Source organism: Mobula birostris, chromosome 25, assembly GCF_030028105.1.
Source record: "Mobula birostris isolate sMobBir1 chromosome 25, sMobBir1.hap1, whole genome shotgun sequence".
In the NCBI taxonomy this organism is placed as follows: domain Eukaryota; kingdom Metazoa; phylum Chordata; class Chondrichthyes; order Myliobatiformes; family Myliobatidae; genus Mobula; species Mobula birostris.
The window spans coordinates 46,954,373-46,977,256 of NC_092394.1; the positions used below are offsets into that span (position 1 = coordinate 46,954,373).

General features: G+C 43.9%; 1 protein-coding gene across 1 annotated transcript; it reads left to right on the top strand.

The window, feature by feature from the left end:
- Positions 1-7,324: 7,324 nt before the first annotated feature.
- Positions 7,325-18,064, top strand: LOC140187902 (cytochrome P450 2J3-like; the record flags this gene model as incomplete). The annotated part of the gene is given in 7 exon segments (XM_072243739.1): positions 7,325-7,484; positions 8,172-8,332; positions 13,066-13,239; positions 13,983-14,124; positions 14,521-14,708; positions 17,329-17,473; positions 17,883-18,064. Coding segments are annotated over 7 exon segments (1,152 nt in total), but the record flags the coding sequence as incomplete, so codon positions are not given.
- Between the last annotated feature and the right edge of the window lie 4,820 nt (positions 18,065-22,884).

Consider the following 22,884-nt stretch of genomic DNA (forward strand, 5'->3'; position numbering starts at 1 on the left):
GGCATCTTTTCCCTTCCTTCTCATTCCTGAAGAAGGGTCTTGGCCTGAAATGCCAACTATCTATTCATTTCCATAGATGCTGCCTGACCTGCTGAGTTCCTCCAGCATTTTGTGTGTGTTGTTTTGGATTTCCAGCATCCGCAGATTTGTGAATATATCCTGGTGTATGTATCTTAGCTGTCCAGATGTTCCAGGGTTGAGTGAAGAAACAATGAGATGGTATCTACTGTGTATTTGACATGCAGGCAGGCAAATTGGAGTGGATCCAAGTCACTTCTCAGTCAGGAATTGATATGTTTCATCGCCAACCTCTCAAAGCACTTCATCACAGTGGATATAAGTGCTACTGGACAATAATCATTGAGGCAGGTTACCACGTTCTTCTTAGGCACCAGTGTAGGTGAAGCTTGCTTGAAGCAGGTTGGTACCTCTGACTGCCAAAGCACGAGGTTAAAGATCTGAGTGAACACTCCAGCCAATTGATCAGCACAGGTCTTTAGTACTTGGCTAGTTACTCTGCCTGGGCCGGGTGCTTTTTGGCGGTTCATCCTCCTGAAGAATGCTCACACGTTGGCCTCAGAGACTGAAATCTTAGGATCATCGAAGGTTGTGGGAGTTTGTGATGGTTCCTTCATGTTTTAACAGTTAAAGTAAGCTTAGAAGACATTGAACTCATCTGGAAGTGAAGCCCCATTTTCACCTATGTCACTTGATTTTACTTTATAAGTGGTGAGAGCATTCAAGGCCTGCCACAACTGTGGAGCATCCTTTGCTGATTTAAGTTCAGTCCAGAATTGCCTCTAAGTGTGCCTGCAGAAAAAGAATCTCGGGGTTGGATGTGGTGACATGTATGCACTCTGATAACAAATTTTACTTTGAACTTTGAGATGGCTTTCCAGAGATCATACCTTGACCTCTTGTAACTTCCTTGGTCACCAGACTAAAATGCCTCTGATCTGACCCTCAGTGGATTGTGGTACTCATGGTTCATCCAAGCCTTGCGGTTGGGGAGGACTCTGAATAATTTTGTTGGGCAAACTCATCTACAACTGTTTTAATAATGTTCGTAACACCCACAGTGTGTTCGTTCAGATCCACAGATGAATTCTTGAACACAGCCCAGTCGACTGACTCAAAACAATCTGGTAGTTGCTCCTCTGCCTCGTGCAACCACCTCCTTGTTGCCCTAATTTCTAGAACTTTATTCTTTAGCTTCTGCCTGTATGCAGGTTGGAGAAGGACAGCCAAGTGACCAGATTTCTCTGAATGTGGTCTGGGTATGGAATAGTAGGCATTCCTTATCTTAGTGTAACAGGCGTCTAGAGCATTGGGACCTCTGGTGATACAGTTTATACACTGATGGTAATAGGGCAGGGATTTCTTCAAACAAATAGAAGTCTATATCTATGATTTGAAATGTGTTGGGACAGACTGCTTCTTGTTTGGAGATGGCATCGTGCAGTATCTCAAACACTTGGTTATAGTACGCCTCTGGTGGGACGTAAACTCCAGTGAGGATCACGGATGAACTCCCTGGATAAATGGAATGGATGGTGTTTGATCATCAGCTTTTAAAGTCTGAGGGGGAGCATGAGTTTGACAAAGCCACCACATCGGAGCACCGATGAGAGCGTATGATAAAACACACACTTCCTCACTTAAGCATCTTGAACTTTTCTGTTGGTACCCACTTCCAACTACACTAACCGAATTCATTCTCTTGGACTGCAGCCCTCTTTCATTTGCCTTTGATTGCTTGAACTTTTGTACCTTGTACTTATTTTGCCACACCAAATTATTTTAAATTGAGTTTAGAATGCTTGAGGTATCAGATAAGCGCAAATTAATACTATTCAAATAAGCAGATGTTGATGTAGGAATCTTTTGCAAAATTTTGTTTCGTTTTTGCACTTTTATTTGCCACTTTGGCACCACATTGCTAAACAGTCCTATTTATTTATCATTGTAATTTATAGATTTTTGTCTTTTCTGCCGCAGAACAAAAAAAAATCACATCATATTTTAGTAGTAATAAATCTGGTCCTAATTATAGATGTTTGGAAACAGAAATTAGATTTGCGTAATAATGTGTCTTTCTATGAGAAGTTCTTAGAGCAGCATGGGGCAGGTGAGTGTGAAGCTGGGTGCAAAGACTATCCTGGGCACCAGGTGGAGGGATCAGGAACTGTTGAACTTTGGATGTTTCTGTGAATCAGTACTGCACCCAAAAACCTCACCACCATTTTGGGGGAATGTCACTGTGCCCAGGGAAATGCAGCCAGTGGCCCTCAAGGGGCTCAGCAACTGTGTCTTTAAGGATGACGAAAAATTATTCAAACGGCAATGGGTTGCGGAATATTGTCCCCCTCTCTGCCCGGACACACTGGCCACCAGATACAGTGAGTTCTGTACCGATGCGTGTACTATGAACTTTACTGTAGGCTAAGGAAAGAGCTGTTGAGTTTAGTGTTGTAATATTAAATTGCCCTTATTATTCAAAATATTGGAATCAACCAATTAGAATATCCACAGGGTTCTGCTTATTTTTCCTTTTCATCCTTGTATACAACAAAGTAACATGATCTTGATTTGCTTTTGTATGTTTGACTATATAACAAGTTGAAGCAAGGATTTACATATTTGGACACCAAAGCTGTGGAGTCATGTGGCATTTATCTGTATGATCAGTGCTTTACCAAAAGCACCTAGACAATGTATTGGAATGATAATTGCAGTCTTTTGCATGGATTTCTTTTTTGAAACACAAGTTTTAATTTACAGTATACTCTAGTAGTCTAGTTTTCCAGTTCGGTATTTGAACATCTAAATGGGAAAGGTACGGATGAATGTGATGTCAGTAAGATGAAAGAGCTGATTGTGGACTTAAGGAAGGGTAAGACGAAGGAGCACATACCAGTCCTCATCGAGGGATCAGAAGTGGAGAGAGTGAGCAGCTTCAAGTTCCTCAGTGGCAAGATCTCTGAGGATCTAACCTGGTCCCAACTTACCGATGTGGTCATAAAGAAGGCAAGACAGCGGCTATACTTTATTAAGAGTTTGAAGACATTTGGCACATCAACAAATAAACTCAAATACTTCTATATTTGTGCCATGGAGAGCATTCTGACAGGCTGCATCCGTGTCTGGTATGGAGGGACTACTGCACAGGACCCAAAGAAGTTGCAGAAGGTTGTAAATCTAGTCAGCTCCATCTTGGGCGCTAACCTACAAAGAACCCAGGACATCTTCAGGGAGCGATGTCTCAGAAAGGCAGCATCCATTATTAAGGACCTCCAGCATCCAGGGCATGCCCTTTTCTCACTGTTACCATCAGGGAGGAGATACAGAAGCCTGAAGGCACACACTCAGCGATTCAGGAACAACCTCTTTCCCTCTGCCATCCGATTCCTAAATGGACGTTGAACCCATGAACACTACCTCACTTCTTTTAATATGCAGTATTGCTGTTTTTGCACTTCTTAAAATCTATTCAATGTACTTAATTGATTTGTTCATTATGTGTTATTTTACTTTTTTCTCCCTTTGCTAGATTATGTATTTCATTGAACTGCTGCTGCTAAGTTAACAAATTTCACGTCACATGCCAGTGATAATAAACCTGATCCTGATTCCAATGAAACTATATACAAGAAGCAACCAAAATAGTCATTTATTGGCCAGCTTAAACAATACTGGCACATCCCCCTTTGAAACCATGTATCATTAAATTAGCAAACTGTGGATGGTCTTTCTGCACTGTACTTTTAACAACTTAAGCTGTTGGACATAAAGAACAGCACAGTAGTTTCGATTGTGGTGAACGAAGTAAGGACAAAGTGAGTTTGGCTTGTGGAAGTTGACGAAGATGATGTTGAAGAGGTTTTGGCATCCCATGACCAAGAACTGATTGATGAAGAGCTGATGCAATTGGAAGGGGAAAGGATAACAATCAAAACCGAATGAGTAATGATACCGCAATCGGCAATTGCCTCTGATCTGGGCTGACAATTACGTGCCGGGTGGCATCTAATTAATTAGCATGTTTATTTCGGCTTTTTTCTTAAAGATGTGCTGTGTGCCTCCCGGCCACCGCTGTACTGCTGCATTCTTTGCGGCAATGTATCGGTCGGCAGCCGGGAGGGTGGGGGCCGCTGCCCCACCCCAACCTGCGACGACTCAGCCAAACACACCGTCATCAGTGTGCTCGATGTCTTCCCAATTCCCATAAGTGATACTACACTGTACATACATTATTTCTACTTTATATCGGCTGTGTATTTTTACGTGTTATTTGGTATGATTTGGCAGCTTCATAGCTTAAAGGTTACTGGAGAGCGCTTGCGCCTTGTTTTTGCCAACAGTGCTTGCGTGAGATTTTCGCTACGGAGAACAGTTCAGGCAATGATTGTGGAAAAGTATTTCTACTTTATATAGGCTGTGTATTTATCATATCATTCCTGCTTTTACTATATGTTACTGTTATTTTAGGTTTTATGTGTTATTTGACATGATTTTGTAGGTTATTTTTTGGGTCTGCGAACGCTCACAAAGTTTTCCCATTTCAATAAATGGTAATTGCTTCTTCGCTTTAGGACATTCCGGCTTATGAACCGTTTGATAGGAATGCTCTACCTTGAGATGGCGGGGGAAACCTGTACTTTATTTTCTGGTGATGATATTACAACAGATTACGGTGGGTGGGAAAGTTTTGGATGACCCACTTTTGCATGCAGACCCAGAGAGCTCAAAATATCGTCCTGATTCTTTAGGATCTGGGTAAATATCTAATTGTAAATTAAAATGAATCGGTCCTGGAAGTCAATGAACAGAGAAAAAAGCCCTTCAATAGTTCAATAGTTCAATTTAGTATCAGCAAAATGTATACAATATACATCATGAGATTCTTGTTTTTCACAGACATCTACAAAAGCAGAGGAGTTCCCCAAAGAATGTGACAGTAAAACTGCTAGAACCCCGAAGAACCCCCTTACTCCCCCCTCCCACACACAAGTAGCAGCAAAGCAACAATTCTCCCACTTACTTCAGCAAAAAAAAGTATCAGCTCCCTCCATCCACCAAGCAAGCAACAGAAAAGTCCCCAATAAAGACCATGAACTGTAGTGCAGCAAAAACTCCAGGTGTGGCCTCACCAGGACCCTGCACAGTTGCAGCATACCGTCCCAGCTCTTAAATTCAATCCCTCTTGCAATAAAGGCCAACATTTGCCTTCTTAAGAGCCTGCTGCACCTGCAAACTAACCTTTTGTGATTCATGCACAAGCACTCCCAAGTCCCCCTGCAAAGCAGCATGCTGCAATTTGTTACCATTTACATAATAATCTGCTCTTTCATTTTTCCTTCCAAAGTGGATGATCTCACATTTACTAACATTGTCCTCCATCTGCCAGACCCTTGCCCATTTATTTAACTTATCTATATCTCTTTGCACTATTACGTACCCCGTAACTGGGTTGCCAAACCAGCAGAAATGGATCACTCAGTTGGAGTCTGGGTTACTAGAACTAAGAAAGTTTTATTAAAGAAGCAAGCAACACAGTACTCTAATTAAAAGGATAATGAATGCAACAGTTCAGCAATGATAAACATACATGTACACAGAATTAAGATAACAGGATCAATCAAGCTCTATCGTTGTCTAGGGGTAAATGACCAGTTTCAAAATGACGCAAAGTTCAGTTCAGTTCGCAGTAATCGCTGCCGTGGGAGATGGACAGTGTGGGGGGAGGAGAAAGAGCAAAACGAATGAATATTCAAAACAGCTTCCACACACAGACCTTCGCAGTCAGCTTTCGGGCGAGTCCTTTGTGATGTCATCTGAGGTCACCAACCGTGACCCCTCCATTTCCCGATACGATCGTTTCTCTGCGGTGAACCTGGCACCCAGGCAAGGGTGGACACACACCAGGTTCCCGCCGATCGTGCCTTTCCACCTTGAGCGTCTAAGGCTTGATCCCGCGATCAGCCGTCCAAAAGCTTCCCACCGACTTGTGAGAGGCGCACCGCTTCCAGGGTCTCATTACCTCGGGTGTCGTGTGTGTCTTGCCTTAGCGAACCTGTCCCTTTTTATCCCCCTGCTGGGGTATCGCCTGTCCATCACTTCAAACAGTTCAGGGTTCAAAGGGGGAGCCGCTCTAGACAGCTCTCTCTCCCGTCCCTTCATTACACATCTCCAAATGCTGCTCCATTGTTTTCCTTATCTCTCTTTCTCCTGAAGACAGGTGGCAGACCAACTGCTGATTCCACAGGACAGCTAACATCTTAATCTATGTGTATTCCTGTCACAGCACACTCTCCGTATCTTCTGCACAATTTGCTTTTCCACTCAATTTAGTAACATAAGCATTACATTTGGTCCCCTCTTCCAGATGGTTAATATATATGGTGAGAAGTTGCGGACCCAGCACTGACCCCTGCGGCACACCTCTCACCACTGATTGCCAACCAGAGTAACACCCATGGAGCCCAACTCTCTGCCCTGTATTAGTTAACCAATCCTCTATCCATGCTAATGCATCAGCCCCAACTCTATGCATCCTTATCTTATGGATAAGTCTTTTATGTGGCAGCTTAACGAATGTCTTCTGAAAATCCAAGTAAATAATGTCCACCTGATCCCCTCTATCCAATGCACTCGTTATATCCTCAAAGAACTCCAGTAAGTTTGTCAAGCAGGACCTGCCTTTGCTGAATCCATGCTGTGTCTTCCTGAAGGATCCATTTCTCCCCAGATGCCTTGCTATTTCTTCTTTAATGATAACTTCAATGAGAGCATGCGATTTGTCGAGTATAGAGCCCCTAATCTGCTGATCAGCTGTTCCCAATATTCCGTTTTCTCCCATGATGCTTCAGTCAGTGGCACTGGCATAGACTCGGATCATCCACAGGGCCATGAACCCTTGAAATCTTGAAGGTGCACTTGTCTCCTAGGCCGCATCTTTGGGATTTCAAAAGGCAGCCGGTAGAGGGTTCCACCAGTGCAAAGAACCAAATTCTGAGGATAACTCCAGGTCAGGGTCTCCAACAGAACCCCATCCACCCTGAAAAGGAAAAAGAGAGAGACATCAAAGGTTGAAATAAAGCTGTTTCTGCAGATGAGCTCGAAGGAGTTGCCGTTAAGCACCATGGTAGCTCTGCCCTTTCTTATAACCTCAGCCCACCATCTCCATGGTGACCATCAATACTAACAGATTTCCCAGTACTTAGTCTGTAGCCTTCTATATTTTGCTATTTCAAGTGCTCATTTGGATACTTGATGAAGGACTGGATGAAAATGAAGATGAATGAAATGACATTCCTGCTATACCCATCCAGGTATCGTGTTTGCAAAGTTCGGAGACTGGTGGAAACAGCAAAGGAAATTTTCACTCTTGACCCTGAAGAGCTTTGGGCTCGGAAAGAAGTCCCTTGAATTGCGAATTGTGGAAGAGGCTGAATTTTTAATTGAAGGTTTTGAAAGTGAACAAGGTGGGTGATCCTGAGGAACAACTGCTGTTCTTCGGTCTTGTGCTAGGGTTGGTGGTCTGGCACTGTTCCCTAGTGTTTATGCCAAGGGAAAGAGGAGCTTTGGATCCAGAGCTATCACCCAGGATGGAGGATGTGTTAATGTTTAATCTTCCCTTTAAGGTGTAACAGGCCTCCTGTAGATGAATGAAGCTCTTTCAGATGCTTCTGTTGGTGTTCAGAAGCAAATGGCAACTATTTCTATTGACGTTACCCTTCTAACAAAGTGATGTAGTTCCAAACTGCTTCATAGAAGAGTACCCAGATCAAAAACACCAAATTAGTCAACAGAGGTACATTCGGTAATGTGACCAAACACTGGATCAAGGGTTTCTAGAGGTTCAGAACTGGAAGTGACCTGGGTGAATGGACACACAGAGAGGGAACTGAAGTATCCCTCCCTTATAGGTGATTTCAATTTTGGCTTTTACTCATATGGCATCCCCTGAACTCTTGATTCTCCTGTAGGCCAAGTGAATATAGAACGGAGGCAGTGGAAGGTGCATCTGGTGTTGCAATGAAGAAAATGGTAGAAGTCTCTGGAGATTGGGTCGAAGAAGAGCTCCCAGTGAGTTATAGTGCAGGAGAAAGTGGCAGAGATTGCAAAAATTGAAAGAGGTTGAAAGAACTAATTTCTTATTATTTATTCAGGTCTCCCTTTTGATCTATGTTTCCATTTAACTTATGCGACCTCGAATATCATCTGCTGCATTGTCTTCGGTGAACGCTTTGATTACATTGATAAGAAGTTCCTTCAACTTTTGCACATGCTTGAAGAAAGCTTTGTGTTGGAAGATGGATTTTGAGGACAGGTAAGGAAGACTGTTCATTCAAAAATGCACGAACACTTGTGGACATTGTGAGCTACTGCCGTATTAGTCAGCCGCAAGTTTCCATCAGTCTGTAGTAGTGGAGAGAGAAGAACTGAGTCATTAATGCAGGTGGACAACCTGCAGCTGAGCCCACCAGAAGAAACCAAGTTATCTGAAACTGTTGTCCTTGATGTCGGGTCCAGGAGGTAGGAACAGGTCTGGATGGAAGTTGACGTGATTTTCCCTAAGCTGATGTATCAGTGTTGGAGGCCACAGACAGATTGTTCAGAATGGAAGACTAAACTTATGATTTTTCTCTCTCTGACACCACTAACACTGTCTGATTCACTGGATATTTCCTACTTGTACATGATCCTCCCTCTGTCTCTCTCCATCCTCTGTAATCAGTTGGCTTCGTTGACAGTCAATAAAACCATCAGTTGACAAGTTCACCTTGTTCCGTTTGGCTGATTGATCCACCTGTACACAGATCATTTCTGCAATCTGCAATTTTAAACTAACTTGTTTTCTGTCTTTCGAAATTTTAAGCTCCAGCACGAAGTCTACTCCCTGGCCTGCTGAATGTTTCTAGTATTTTCTGTTTTTACTTCAGATGTCTAGCATCTGCAGATTTTACTTTGAGTTTTCAAAATTTTGAGGGCAGATATCTTGTCAAAATATTAGCAAGTGGTGAAAATAGAGCAGATGTCAGGAAGGAATTCCTTAAAGGAAAGACAACAGGGTTAGAATTGGGTATCTGAGTAAAGAGACTCTCAGTCCTTGTACTTGTGCTGATCACGGCTGAGGGAAATGAAGAAATACATTACTGTGTCCTGAAGGTGTTGGGGTGGGAAGGATAGTGGTAACACAAATTATTCTGGCGTGAGTTTCCCTCAGGTTCAATTTTCAAAAGATCCCTGCACTACAAGCAGGCGGGCTATCTTCCAAACTGGCACCCATCGAAAGAGGAGAACAGGTTGTTTGGCACACATAGAACACTGAGAACAGTATGGCAAAGGAACAGATCCTTTGGCCATGATGTTTGTGCCAAACATGATGACAAATCTCTTCAGACCTATATCATTCTATTCTCTGCAAATTCATCTGCCTATCTAGAAGCTTTCCTCAGAGATTCCTTGAGATTGTCATAGCCGGAGTTGTGGGGAGGGATAGTGGGGATGAACTCCACTACCTATTAAATGCTCCCAGTGGCGTGCATCTCAGATAGCCTCTGACAACCATGTCCAGCTCCTGGTCTTTACGTGTGGTTTAGTTACTAAACCTGACAGAATAATTTCTACAGTCAGGAGAAGGGGCCAATGCAAACTATTGATGCCTTAAAACCAATCACTCCAGGCGGATGGAGCTTGTCAACTGTGGTTTGCAGCGCATCAAGGAGAAAGAAAACTCTGACCTCAAACCCCTGTTGCCTTGCAACTGTACCCACTTATGGGAAAGGCTTTGGGAGTAAACCATGAGGTAAAATCCCAAGCTGGAGTCCCTAACGCAGTCTTAAGTTGAGGTCAACATTAACTGGCAATTCCTTTGTTGCTGCTGGTGACAAACTGTTATCGGTCTCTTCCAGTCCTTTGGATTCTCCAGCTGCGTGGAGAGGGGGAGTCTGCTGCACGGGTCGCAGCTTGCTAATCGTATCGTACTGAGTTGCCTTGTGTATCGAGACTGTTGGTAGAGAGCTGGGACACAAAATCCATGTTCAACTCTGACCAACGAAGGCCTCATTCAAAAAGCGTCAATGGTTCTCTCATGTCTACTTCCACCACCACCCCCCTCCAACAGTACATTCCAGGCCCCCACCACTCATTGTAAACTAAACATATCCTGCACATCTCCTTTAAACTTTTCCCCCTCTCACCTTGGATATCTGCCCTTCAACATTTTTACCCTGGGAAAACAAACTCACTGTCTTACCTGCTCATAATTTTATAAACTTCAGTCAGTTCTCCTCACAGTCTCTGATGCTCCAGTGAAAGCAGTCCAGGTATAATCCCATCCAGATAGTGGGGTGCGGGACAAAATCAGGAAATGATTCTGCCCCAGATAAAGAAAGTACTGCTGCCACTGACAAGTGATAGTTGCTGTTGTCGGCCTCTTGCCCTTCATTACTTGATCGACCGCAGAAGAAACATCTAAAACTAGCTGATATATTGAAGCCCAAACATATGCAAGGCAGCAGCGGTTTGAGATCAGAGTGTGAGAAATGTGTCACACTCCGTGGAATTATTGTGACAACCCTGTGAATCTTAATGATATTCAGACAGTTAATATTTATTATGTATTAAGAATTTCAGTGGATCATTTAAAATTTTACCTTTGTAATTCAAATAAGGTAATTAGTTGCTTTTGTTATAAATTCATCCATGTTAGCAAATTCATATATTTTAAAAAGGCCATAAAACTTGGTAGCTGAAAGGAACATGTTGCAATTCATTAATAGATATGATGATTGTAGTTAATCTTTTGATAGTTTGCAATGAAATGGATGTCAGTTGGTAAAGCCTCTGGGTTTGTCTTTTTGTGAAGATGGTTGTCAGTTGAGGGAAATTTCAGATCAATCTCATGACTGAAAAGGTCGAGGTATGGTGAGGTGATAGGCAGATGGAGGAGGGGAGAGAAGGAATAGCCACAGAGGCTGGGAGGTGATAAGTGGAGGTGACAGATGATTGAATCTGATGGGAGAGTGAAGTGAGGGAGGAGATGAGTGGACCCGAGATGTGGGTAGTTGGACTGGCTGGAGGAAGGGAAAGAAACGGTATGAAGGGGGTTACCTCCACTCCCTATTCCTCCATCTGTGTCCACCACCCCAATCCCACATCCCTCACCTAAATCCACCTAACATTTGCCCACTCTTGCTCCACCCCATCTGTTCATCTCATCTACCAGCCTTTTCTCTTCAAACTTTCAGTCCAGGTGGAGGGTCTCGATATGAAACCACACACACGCGAGATCTCCCTCTCCCAACATTGCAGTTGTTTCTGTCTGTCAACTGAGACTTCATTTTCTCCACATACTGGAGGTGTTGGTGCCTTATCTACTCTGACCTTCTCCTGAAGCTGGATTTGCTGATGGGACCCACCCACCCCATCTGGATTGTTCTTTGTGTTTGTCCATGTTGGGCTCCGGTCACTTGGACAGGCAGTATGACATTTTCCATGTATACTGAATAATAGCCCTTTTTTATTTAAATGGACCAACAGTCACTCAAAGCTGGATACTCCCTCCAGGGGAAGCACCGGACTATTGTAGGAAGATTGTATTCAGCTGTCTCAATGAGCCTTCTCCCAGGCTGTCTGTATTCTGCTGATTGACACAATTATTATGGGAGATTTCAGTTTAATATCCATGCTGTGAAGATTAAAAGCTTACAGTTTACTTTCCACCTGCTGTCCACCAGTTGTACTCACTCTTTGGACAGATGGTCACAGTTTGTACTGTCCTGAGCTAGATACAACAAATATTGCCACACAAGCACAAGAGGTCAGATGGTGTTCTTTCAGAAAGTTCCCTTCATCTCTGACACTGGGACTTTGGTGCTAGATTAATTGGTTTTCCCAGTCATTGGGAATTGTGAAAAATGAATGTGGCACCATAAATTGTCCAGTGAAGATTAAAGGGAATGCAGGAAGTGGATTCAGTGAAGCAACACGCAGAAAAAGCTGGAGGGACTCTGCCTGTCAGGCAACACGTATGGAAGTGAATAAACAGTCAAAGTTTTGGACCAAGACCCTTTTTCAGGACTGAGGAAGAGACTCAGAAGAATTTCAAGGGAACAAGAAGCTGTTATTCGAACCCTGTGGGCTGGACGGCATCTGGGGAGGGAAAATGGTAACTGATATTTCAAGTCGAGACACTTCATGAAGCACCTCCGCCCAACTCTTTCTCTGCTACATTGACAACTGCATCAGCAGTTTCCTGTACCTATGCAGTACTTTTTAACTTCAACTTTCCACCAACTTCTAGCCTGCCCTCAAATTATCTGGAACTAGTTCCCTCACCTCTCTACGTTTTCTTTGTCCCTCTGTCTCCACATCGAGAGGCAAACTATCCAGTGACATTTGCTGAATTTAGCTGAAGGTCTTGACTGGAAGCCTCAACTGTCCATTTGCCTCCACAGATGCTGCATGATGTGCTGAGCTCCTTCAGCAGTTTGTTCTTCAGTCTGTAGTCCAGCAACTGCAGTCTCCTGTGATTTGGGTTTTAAGGGAGAAAATGAATCTGGGCTCCAGCGATGTCAACAGACACGGGGGATTTTGGAATTTCTGTGTGTGGAATTAAGTATAGAACCAGGGCACCAGTGCATCGGAGGGAGGGGGCAGTGAGACCTGGGGCTTCAATGTATCATGGGGTGGTAAAACCTGGGGCCCCCACATATCAGAGGGGTTGTGGGAACTGGGACCCAACGTATCAGAGGTGCGGTGGGAACTGGGACCCAACGTATCAGAGGTGCGGTGGGAACTGGGACCCAATGTATCAGAGGGGTTGTGGGAACTGGGGCCTAGTGAATGTAAAGGGGCTGTGAGAATCAGCTAGCGGCTAAGCCATTGGGTTTTTCAAATACTCAGATGGATTATTCGATCTGGCTTCACCAACCCAGCCCATCTGACCCTGCCTTGATTCTGTATTCCTGTCAACATTGAAATTTCCGTTCTTTATTTTAAGAAAAGTCGGAGAACTGAAGAGGATGTATATAATTTCTAATTCTGTTTCTGTTGCAGTTGGTGAATGTGTTTCCCTTCTTGTATTACCTCCCAGGACCGCAAATCAAAATATTTCAAAGTCTCCACGAAGAGGCTCAATTTTTGCAAGAAATAATCACAAGTCATAAGGAATCATGGGATCCAAATTATACCAGGGACTTTATTGATGTTTTCTTAACACAACAGGAGAAGGTAGGTGGTGATTACTGAAGCATCCGAGAGGCAGTGCTTTGTGTCCTTGTATTTCCCACCTTTCTCACGTTGTTGGGTCCTTAGTAGGAAATGTTACTGCAGCATCTCACACTCAGTACTGGTTTAGGTAGCAAGACCACATCAACTTTCCTCAGGTTCTCACTTGTCTGAAGTTTGTGGCTGAAAACCCACAAGAAATCCTTCTTGTGAGTTCTCCAGGACTTTCACACTTTCACACCTTTCACAGAGTCCTTCCCATTCTGATCAAGATGCACAACTCTGCTAATCCCAATCCCCTTATTCCTTTCCTTCCCTGTACCTCGCCAAATAATGTTATAATTGCACCAACTTCTACCATTTCCTCTGGCAGCTTGTTCCATATTCTCACTATCCCTTGTGTGGAAAATCTCTTGCAAATCTTTTGCCTTTCATCTTAAACCAATATCCCCCAGTTTTATGCTCCTAACTCTGGGTGAAACACTGTGACTATGCACCTTATCAATGCCCCTGATAAACCTCTATAATATCACCCCTCAGCATCCTGTTATCTAGGAAGCCTATCCAATCTCTCCTTGTAGCTCTGGCCTTCCTTTCCGAGAAATTCCTGACCAGAACTGAATGTTCATTTACACCTCACCGGAATGTTATACTCTTTAAAGCAGGTTGCCTGACTTCAGCACTACTCCTATAAAATAATCCTTCAGTTCTATACATTAACACTACTTTCCCTGACTGCATTTCAGATGAGGAACTCACCAAACACAAGTTTTCTGGAGGACAAGATGATTACGTCATTACTAGGCCTCTTTGCTGCAGGTACAGAGACCACATCCACCACCCTAAACTGGGGCTTGCTCTTCATGGTGTTACATCCAGATGTGCAGTGTAGGTATAACAATGTCTCTGCCAGGCCCTTCACCAGCTGTGCATTGGTGTGAATGGAAGGTGTGGAGAACGAGTGTAACAGTATCGGGAGAGGCTGAAGAATGTTATTAGTAAAACTACTAATTTTCAGGCTAAAGATCTAAATATTAGCAACAGGATTTGAATCTCTAAGTTAATGAAACCCCTTTGTTAAGCACTATCTGCCTGGTGTTTCCAGGAATTTGCTATTATTGGATTGGTTGCTGTACCTCCTAACATACAACAGTGACCACATTGCCAAAGTTTCCTTTAGTAACAAGACACGTTAGGATTTTTGAGTGGATGAAAGGTATGAGTAAGACATAAGTTCCTCCTTTCACTCAAAGCTTGAAATCTGTTTTTGTTTGGCTCCTGCAGCCCGAGTTCACGAGGAGATTGACAGAGTGATTGGGAAGGGTAGAAGGCCAAGATTGGAAGACCGGGAGAAAATGCCATTCACGAACGCGGTTATCCATGAAATACAACGCTTAGGGAATATTGTTCCAATCTCACTGCCACATGAAACGTACAGAGATACCACGGTCATGGGATACACCATCCCGAAGGTACAATCTGGAGTTAATCTTCATTATTCCCTTTCTGACCTTCAATACTCTGAATGATCCGAAAGCAGTTACCTAAAAGTTGGGATTCAGATGTTTTTGGTGTGCTAAGTGGGAAATAATGCCCACAGGAGTTTTTACAAGCAATTGTGAGGTTATTGTGAAGTACCTGAAAAGTATCTGTGTGTGGTTCACCCAGAACTGTGCAGTAAAATGTGAACTATTTCACAAGGCACACAATGCACTAAGAGGAATGATATCCACTCTGCTATACATCAACCCCAGGAGGATATCAGCCCTCAAAGACACTTTCCCAGTAAGCAGACACAACAGACATACATAGTGACGGGAAGGGTCAGCCGTGTGGGAGAGGTATTTCAGTTTAAGGTCTTTAATCACTGACGTATGCTGTGAAATGTGTTGTTTAGTGATAGGACAAGGCATAAACAATACTACAACTTACGAAATATAAAAGTGCAAAAGAAAATAATGAGGCTACACAAATGCCATATCCCTCTAATCCTATCTGTTCAAGTAACTGGCAAAATGTCTCTCAAATGCTATTCGAGTTCCAGCCTCTGGCAGTTCATTCCAGATTCTACAACAGGGTGATAAATGTCCCCTTCAGATCCCCTTAAACCCTCCTCCCTCATCTTGCAGCAGCTTCACAGGCCACCACATCAGGCTGATGAGTTGGTAAAGTGGGCAAAGAATGGCAGATGGCATTTAATCCCCATAAATGGGCTTGTGGAGAACAAACAAAGGTTTGCTGGACAGATTCCAGTCTTCCCTTTCAGTTGGGGATAGGTCAATTTGGAAATAATTGAGACAATCGAGGTATTCGTATAGGAGATGAGATAAAACCTGGGGTAGATCTGTCACCAAACAAACTGAATGGCAGAGAAGGTTTGAGGGGGTGAGTGACCTACTCCTGCTCCTATTTTCTTGCATTCTTATGTTCAACGGTAAATATATTTATTCCATATTTTATTCTGGATCTCACACTTGCTTACTGGAAGTCCCATTTTCTCCCACTGGATCATGTACAATTTTCCCTTTCCCCAGCTGTTGTACTGATCTCATTTCTCCTACCCTGTCTAGTTCGGAGCCCCAATTCTCATCCAGCCAGTGAGAACAGCAAGAAGAGTTTAAAAGGAGACAGCCTGATAGAGCGGGCGTCAGAGGAATGGACAACGAAGTAGGAAGGCTTTGGCTCAACGGGGCTTAGGTGATAACAGTTTGAGGCGAGGTAAATTGCCTGAGTAAAATACAGGCAAGAAGTATGTGTGTGACACCGGTTTTCTATACTCGGTGTCAGATGGGAGAGGTCCGGGAGACTCCCAGCCTCCCAGATGGCCACATCTGCCCCAGATGTGTTGAGCTGCAGCTCCTTAGGGACCGTGTTAGGGAACTGGAGATGCAGCTTGATGGCCTTCGTCTGGTCAGGGAAGGTGAGGAGGTGATAGAGAGGAGCTATAGGCAGGTAGTCACACTGGGACCTGGGGAGACAGATAAGTGGTTATCAGTCAGGAGAGGGAAAGGCAGGAGTCAGAGGCTAGAGAGCACCCCTGTGGCTGACCCCTTAGCAATAAGTACTCCTACTTGAGTACTGTTGCGGGGGACGGCCTACCTGGGGGAAGCAAACGTGGCTGTGCATCTGGCAAAGAGTCTGACCCTACGGCTCAGAAGGGCTGGGAAAGGAAGAGGATGGCCACAGTGATAGGGGACTTTATAGTTGGGGGAGGTCCGGGAGACCCCCAGCCTCCCGGACGGCCACATCTGCACCAGGTGCTTCGAGCTGCAGCTCCTTAGGGACAGTGTTAGGGAACTGGAGATACAACTCGATGACCTTCGTCTGGTCAGACTGAGACCTGGGGATGTGTCAAAGCACATTGATGAAGGTAGAGCAATAGATGTAATGTATATGGATTTCAGCAAGGCATTTGACAAGTTACCCCATGTAAGGCTTATTGAGAAAGTAAGGAGGCATGGGATCCAAGGCGCAATTGCTTTGTGGATTCAGAACTTGCTTGCCCACAGAAGGCAAAGAGTGGTTGTAGAAGGGTCATATTCTGCATGGAGGTCGTTCACCAGTGGTGTGCCTCAAGGATCTGTTCTGGGACCCCTACTTTTCATGATTTTTATAAATGACCTGGATGAAGTAATGCAAGGATGGGTTAGTAAATTTGCTGATAACACAAAGGTTGGAGGTGTTGTGGATAGTGTGGAGGGCTGTCAGAGATTACAGCGGGACATTGATAGGATGCAAAAATCGGCTGAGAAGTGGCAGATGGAGTTCAATCCAGATAAGTATGAGGTTGTTCATTTTGGTAGGTCAAATGTGATGACAAAATATAGTATTGGTAAGACCCTTGGCACTATGGAGGATTAGAGGGATCTTGCGGTCCGAGTCAATAGGACACTCAAAGCTGCTGTGCAGGTTGACTCTGTGGTCAAGAAGGCATACGGTGTATTGGCCTTCATCAATTGTGGGATTGAGTTTAGGAGCCGAGAGGTAATGTTGCAGCTGTATAGGACCATAGTCAGACCACACTTGGAGTACCGTGATCACTTCTGGTCTCCTCACTGTAGGAAGGATGTGGAAACCATAGAAAGGACGCAGAGGGGAACAATGATCATTCCAAACATTTCCTCTGCCTTGCTTGATGAAGATATTTGGTTGACCCCACATCAGTTTAATCCAGGACATTTCCTCGATTCCGATGGAAAGTTTGTAAAACCAGACGCCTTCATCCCATTCTTGGCAGGTAACGTAGGGTTTGTGGATCATTAAATGTACCAAAGTTTGGAGCTGTGGTTGTGGATATCCAAGCTTCATCTCCCGTGCTCCGGAGAGGGACGCTGCTGGCTGATTCCCTCATTTGTAGCATTCGCTTCATTAACTTCAAAATTTAAATTAACTCCCAAAACACTTTCCCACCACTCCAGCACTGAAAGAGATCTTCATGCATTAACTAATTACAATGAATGGAATAAACATTTGATTAACTTAGATGAAGTCTGGAAATGTACTTCTTCTCTAAGAGATGAGATGGGGTTGAATAAGGCAGAATTACATTAGCACTTTGAGACTCTATAGGTAGTCACTGTGTGACCCTGCAGTGATTGTCAGTCTTTTTTCTGTGACATTAACCTCTCTTGCCCTTCACCCTACAGGTCATCGTGTGTGTCTGGGGGAGCAGCTGGCAAAGACGGAGCTCTTCATCTTCTTCACGTCCATTCTCCAAAGATTCACGTTGTTTCTCCCGGCAAATGAGGCAAGCCCAAGCTACAAGGAAGCTCGATTCGGAATTACCGTCTGCCCACTGCCCTATCGGCTCTGTGCTAAAGCCAGATAGGGATAGGTATTCACCATCTGGGCTCAGGAGGCTTTTTGCTTTTTGACTTTTTGAATACATATAATGTATTTGGTAGTTGTTTTTTTGACCTATATATATACTTCCTTGTATTCTGTATTCTTTCACGTAGAAACTAATAAGAATATTGAAAAGAAGATACTTATTGTTAATCTTTAACTAAACTAATTCACCAGTCCTCTTGAGAAATGATCCTGTCCAAGATTAGTAAACCTATCATTGAATGAATTGGGGCTATGACATAATCAGAAGAAACAATACTTATTTATGGATACAGCATGGAGTAGGCCTTTCCAGCCGTTCAATCCACAGCAACCCGCAGCAAACCCAATTAACACCAACCTAACCACATTTACAATAACCCATTACCCTACCCAACAGGATATGTCTTTGGATCTGGAGAAAACCCATACTTTCCACAGGGGAGGACATACAGCGATTCCTTACAGAAAGGGGCCGGAAATGAGGTCCAGACTCCAGAACATCTCGAGCTGTAATAGCATCATGCTGACCACTTCAATACCATGGTTCCCTGTTGTTGTCTGTGTTAGACTAAGGCTCCAACAGTCTGACCCGATCAATGTAGTTGTGAAATTATCAGATGTAGATGTGGGCATCACCAGATGACTGACAAGAGAAACCGCGATATAAATGTTAGAAGGCAGCAAAGGAGTGGGGTTACGAACATGAAAGTGTATCGACCATTCTCCATCCTCGATCTGAGAGGCATCTCTTCGCAGACCTGTCTTTCATTGACAGACAACTTACTCATCTGCATCTCACCTAGTTTAGTATGAACTTTTACAGAAATAAATAAGGCAGAGATAAATGACTGTACTGATTCAGGAAAATCTCCTTCGAATCCCTTTCAGTGATCAATGAGTGAAGCCATTGCTTAAGTGTGAATGAGGTAATAAATGACCGGGGAGGTTCCTGAGGCCACCACAGACTGAGTGGGAGAAAGGAGGAACCCTGCAAGGACATTACCAGATCGTAAGGACCTGTGCTACTGGGGGTCCTCAGCTCCCACAGTATGGATTAGAATAACGTTGGTGCTGAGGGAAGAGATTCTGATCTATAGTTCTCTGATCGTCATTTGGTTAGACCAATGAGGAAGTAGACACTTCTTGGTTTTGTTCTGGGAAATGGGAAGGGCCGAGCGGAGCAACTTTCAGAGTGAAAACAATGGGGGAGCATGTTGCAGTGTTCTGGAGTCAATACTGAATTCTACAATTTCAGGTAAGTTGATATCTCAACTTATCAGCCAGCCATCTGTGATATCGCAGAGACACAAGAGAGACTGCAGGTGCTAGAATTTTGGATCAATGCACACAAAACTGGTGGAACCCATCAATTCAGGCAGGATCTCTGGAGGGAATTGAACAGTCGATGTTTTGGGCCAAGTGAAGAGACTTCATCAGGACTCCCGAGCCGCTGGCTAACCTGCCAAGTTCCTCCCTCATTCTGTGTGTGTTGATCTGTGATTTTGTCTCAGTCTGTTTGTTCTTTTTCCCCCTTTGGGAGGTCAGGACACACCCAGCAAAGCCTGTCAGGCTTGTTTTCCTGGTCCACATTTCACAACTCTTACCTATTTTCTCTCTGTTCTCAGTTGCTAACTCTCCCAATTACTCACTGACCAGATCACTTAGTTTACAGTTTATCCCCATGGTTACCCCAGCTTCGTGATACTGTTGTGTGTGTGTGTAAGTAAGCAGGGTCAGGTTCCACCGTGAAATAGATACATCAGAGTGATTTACAACAGTACTTTACAAAACATAGTTTGGAACCATTTATTTGGTTAAATCAAACATTGACATCACAGATCGCAAGCATTACGTTAGGTGTTTCCAAGAAAGTAGACAATTTTGTTTTATATAGCCGATACTTCATCTAAGAGTGCACATTCCTTGTATTTCTGCGCCTCACAATGGTAGCACCAAACTGGGGTGACCACAGGGAAAAGCAGCAAATAAGGTAATCTGGTCAGTTTATCTCATTGGAGCCATCAATTGCCAAGAACGACTGTGGACCGAAAGAGCCTGAGATACTTATCATAAGGTAGTTATCAGCTTCACATTGGGCATAATACAAACATTGTTTCAAAAAAAGTTGCCAAGTTATTTCACAACTGTGTTGTTGACGAGTTCACTTCACTGAATGCCCAGATCGAGGTTCAGTTTGAACATGCTGTCTTCCTGGGGAGTCCACCCTGAGGCTCCAATGATGAGAAAAGCACACCATTATAACATATCTCTACACAATTACATATATTATTACATTAAATGGGATCACTTTTGACAAAACTAATAGTTATATCACCACGTCCAAATCAAAACATTATTACCAATTGCATGTTGAAGTGCCTTTCCTGATTTAGCAAGTGGGTATTGATATCCTCACACCATGTTGCAGTCTCACTTGTGTGTCTACAGTGTCCCCTTCATTTTGAATCCACACATTGATGTCCATAGTGACCAGAAGAATCCATCACCCAGAGACATACCCAGTGTAGATTGGGAGATCGTTTCGCCAACCACCAACATTCCATCTGCCAGAAAAAGCAGGTTCTCCAGGTGGCCACCCAATTCAATTCTACTTCCCATTCCCATTCCGACAGGTCACTCCATGGCCTCCCCTACTGCTGCAATGAGGCCACACTCAGGTCAGGTTGTAAGAGCAATGCCTTATATTCCATCTGGGTAGTCTCCAACCTGATGGCATGTTTTCTCATACTTCTGGTAATTGTACCCTCACCCCACCTCTCCTTCAGCATTCCCCATTCCCATTTCCTTCTCTCACCTTATCTCCTTACCTGCCCATCACCTCCCTCTTGTTCTCCTTTCCCTTCCCTTTCTTCCATGGTCTCTATCAGATTCCCCTTCTCTTTCACCAATGGACTTCCCAGCTCGTTACTTTACTCCTCTGCCTTCTAGTTTCACCTATCACCTACTGCCTTGTACTTCTTCCTCCCCTCCCCAAACCTTCTAACTCTGACTTCTCTTCTCTTTTTTCCAGTCCTGAAGAAGGGTCTCGGCCCGAAGCATTCACTGTTTACTCTTTTCCATGGATGCTGCCTGGCCTCCTGAGTTCCTTCAGCATCTTGTGTGTGTTGCTTTGGTTTCCAGCATCTGCAGATGCTCTTTTTTTAGTTCGAGGCAGCTATCTGTGGCTACAGGTAGGCACACTGCCTGAGAGGGCTTGGGGTGATAAACTGGGGAATATCAATGTGCAATCCAGTCCTGAACCTGTGCACCAGGCGATCTCTTGGGGGCCAGCTGGACAGTGGTACCATGATTATCCAGCACTCCAACTGCCCCACCATTATTTTAATCTTCAGTCCTTGGCAGAACCTCTGATAGACCCCGGATCTTAGCAACTTGCTCCCTGCCTTCTTCCTCCTCACCCCAGTCACCCATCTGTCTCTCTCCACACAGAACTGAGGGGGTGCATGATCTGCACAAATCCTACTCTCTGCTCTGCCACAGGAACGATGAAGTCAATTGGTTCTGATGATGGATCTCAGCCCAACACATAGACTGTTCGTTTCCCTCCATAGATGCTGCATGTCGTACTGAGTTCCTCCAGAAAAGAAACAGCTCTCTCCGATGTAGAGGTTCAGAGGGAGTCAGTAGGCTATTATCTTAAGGACACGGTGTTAATGAGGAAGTGGAGACCACCTACTGTGCCTGTAAATGAGGATTGGGCCACTGTGCACCAAGGTTTGGTCCTGAAAGTGTAGAGGGCTGAAATTAGAAACATGGTTCATAATATGCCTTTAGGTGGACATTTTGGGGTGAATAAGACTGTGAAAAGGACTGTGAAGGAAATTTACTGGCTTAATTTAAGGAAAAATGTTGTGACTTTTTGCAAGACCTGTCACACTTGCCAAGTTGTCAGTAAACCTAATCAGGCCATCCCAGTAGCTCCATTTCAGGGGATACCTGCTTATGGTGAATCTTTTTCCAAAACCATTGTGGATTGCGTTGGCCCATTGCCAAAGTTTGCATCTAGCCATCAGTATTTGTAAACCATTATGTGTGCCGTGTCTAGGTTCCCCGAAGAGATTCCTCTCAGAAATATTAAGGCTAGAACTGTAGTGAAAGCTCTCATCAATTTTTTTTTCACTGTGGTTTGTCTGCCCAAAGAGATTCAATCTGACCAAGGCAGTAATTTTACCTCAGGAGTATTCCAACAGATAGTTTGTACCCTGGGAGTTAAATAAATTGTATCATCTGCATCGCACCCAGAATCCCAAGGAGCATTGGAAAGATTTCATTCTACCCTTAAGACTATGATTAGGAAATACTGTATTGAGAATGGGAAAGACTGGGATGAGGGAGTGCATTTATTTTGTTTGCTGTAAGAGTTTTGATCCAAGAATCCTTGGAGTTTAGCCCATTTGAAATTATGTTTGGTCACAGAGTGAGGGGACCTTTGACCTTGCTCAGACAGCAGTGGTCTGATGGGAAGGTGCAAGTAAGTTTGTTGAGTTGTTATGTACCCCTAGGGTTTGGACTGTTACTTTAAGGACAGAGAGAACTGTGACTGACTTTTGGACACTGTTCGAGCTGCTCCAGAGAGAGAGAGAGAGAGAGGTGGAGTTATTTGATGGACAATCGATGTTATGGTTTCACTGCAGCGTGTTTACTTTTTACAAGGACAGTTACAGACACAGAGAAGCACATGCTCAGAGTCAAGAAGGATTCGATCAATGAAAGACACCAGTGAGTGAGGTCCTGGTTTAAACTTACAGTAGACCAAAAGTGGTGAGTTGAGATCGATCCAGAGTATTGATAAATGAC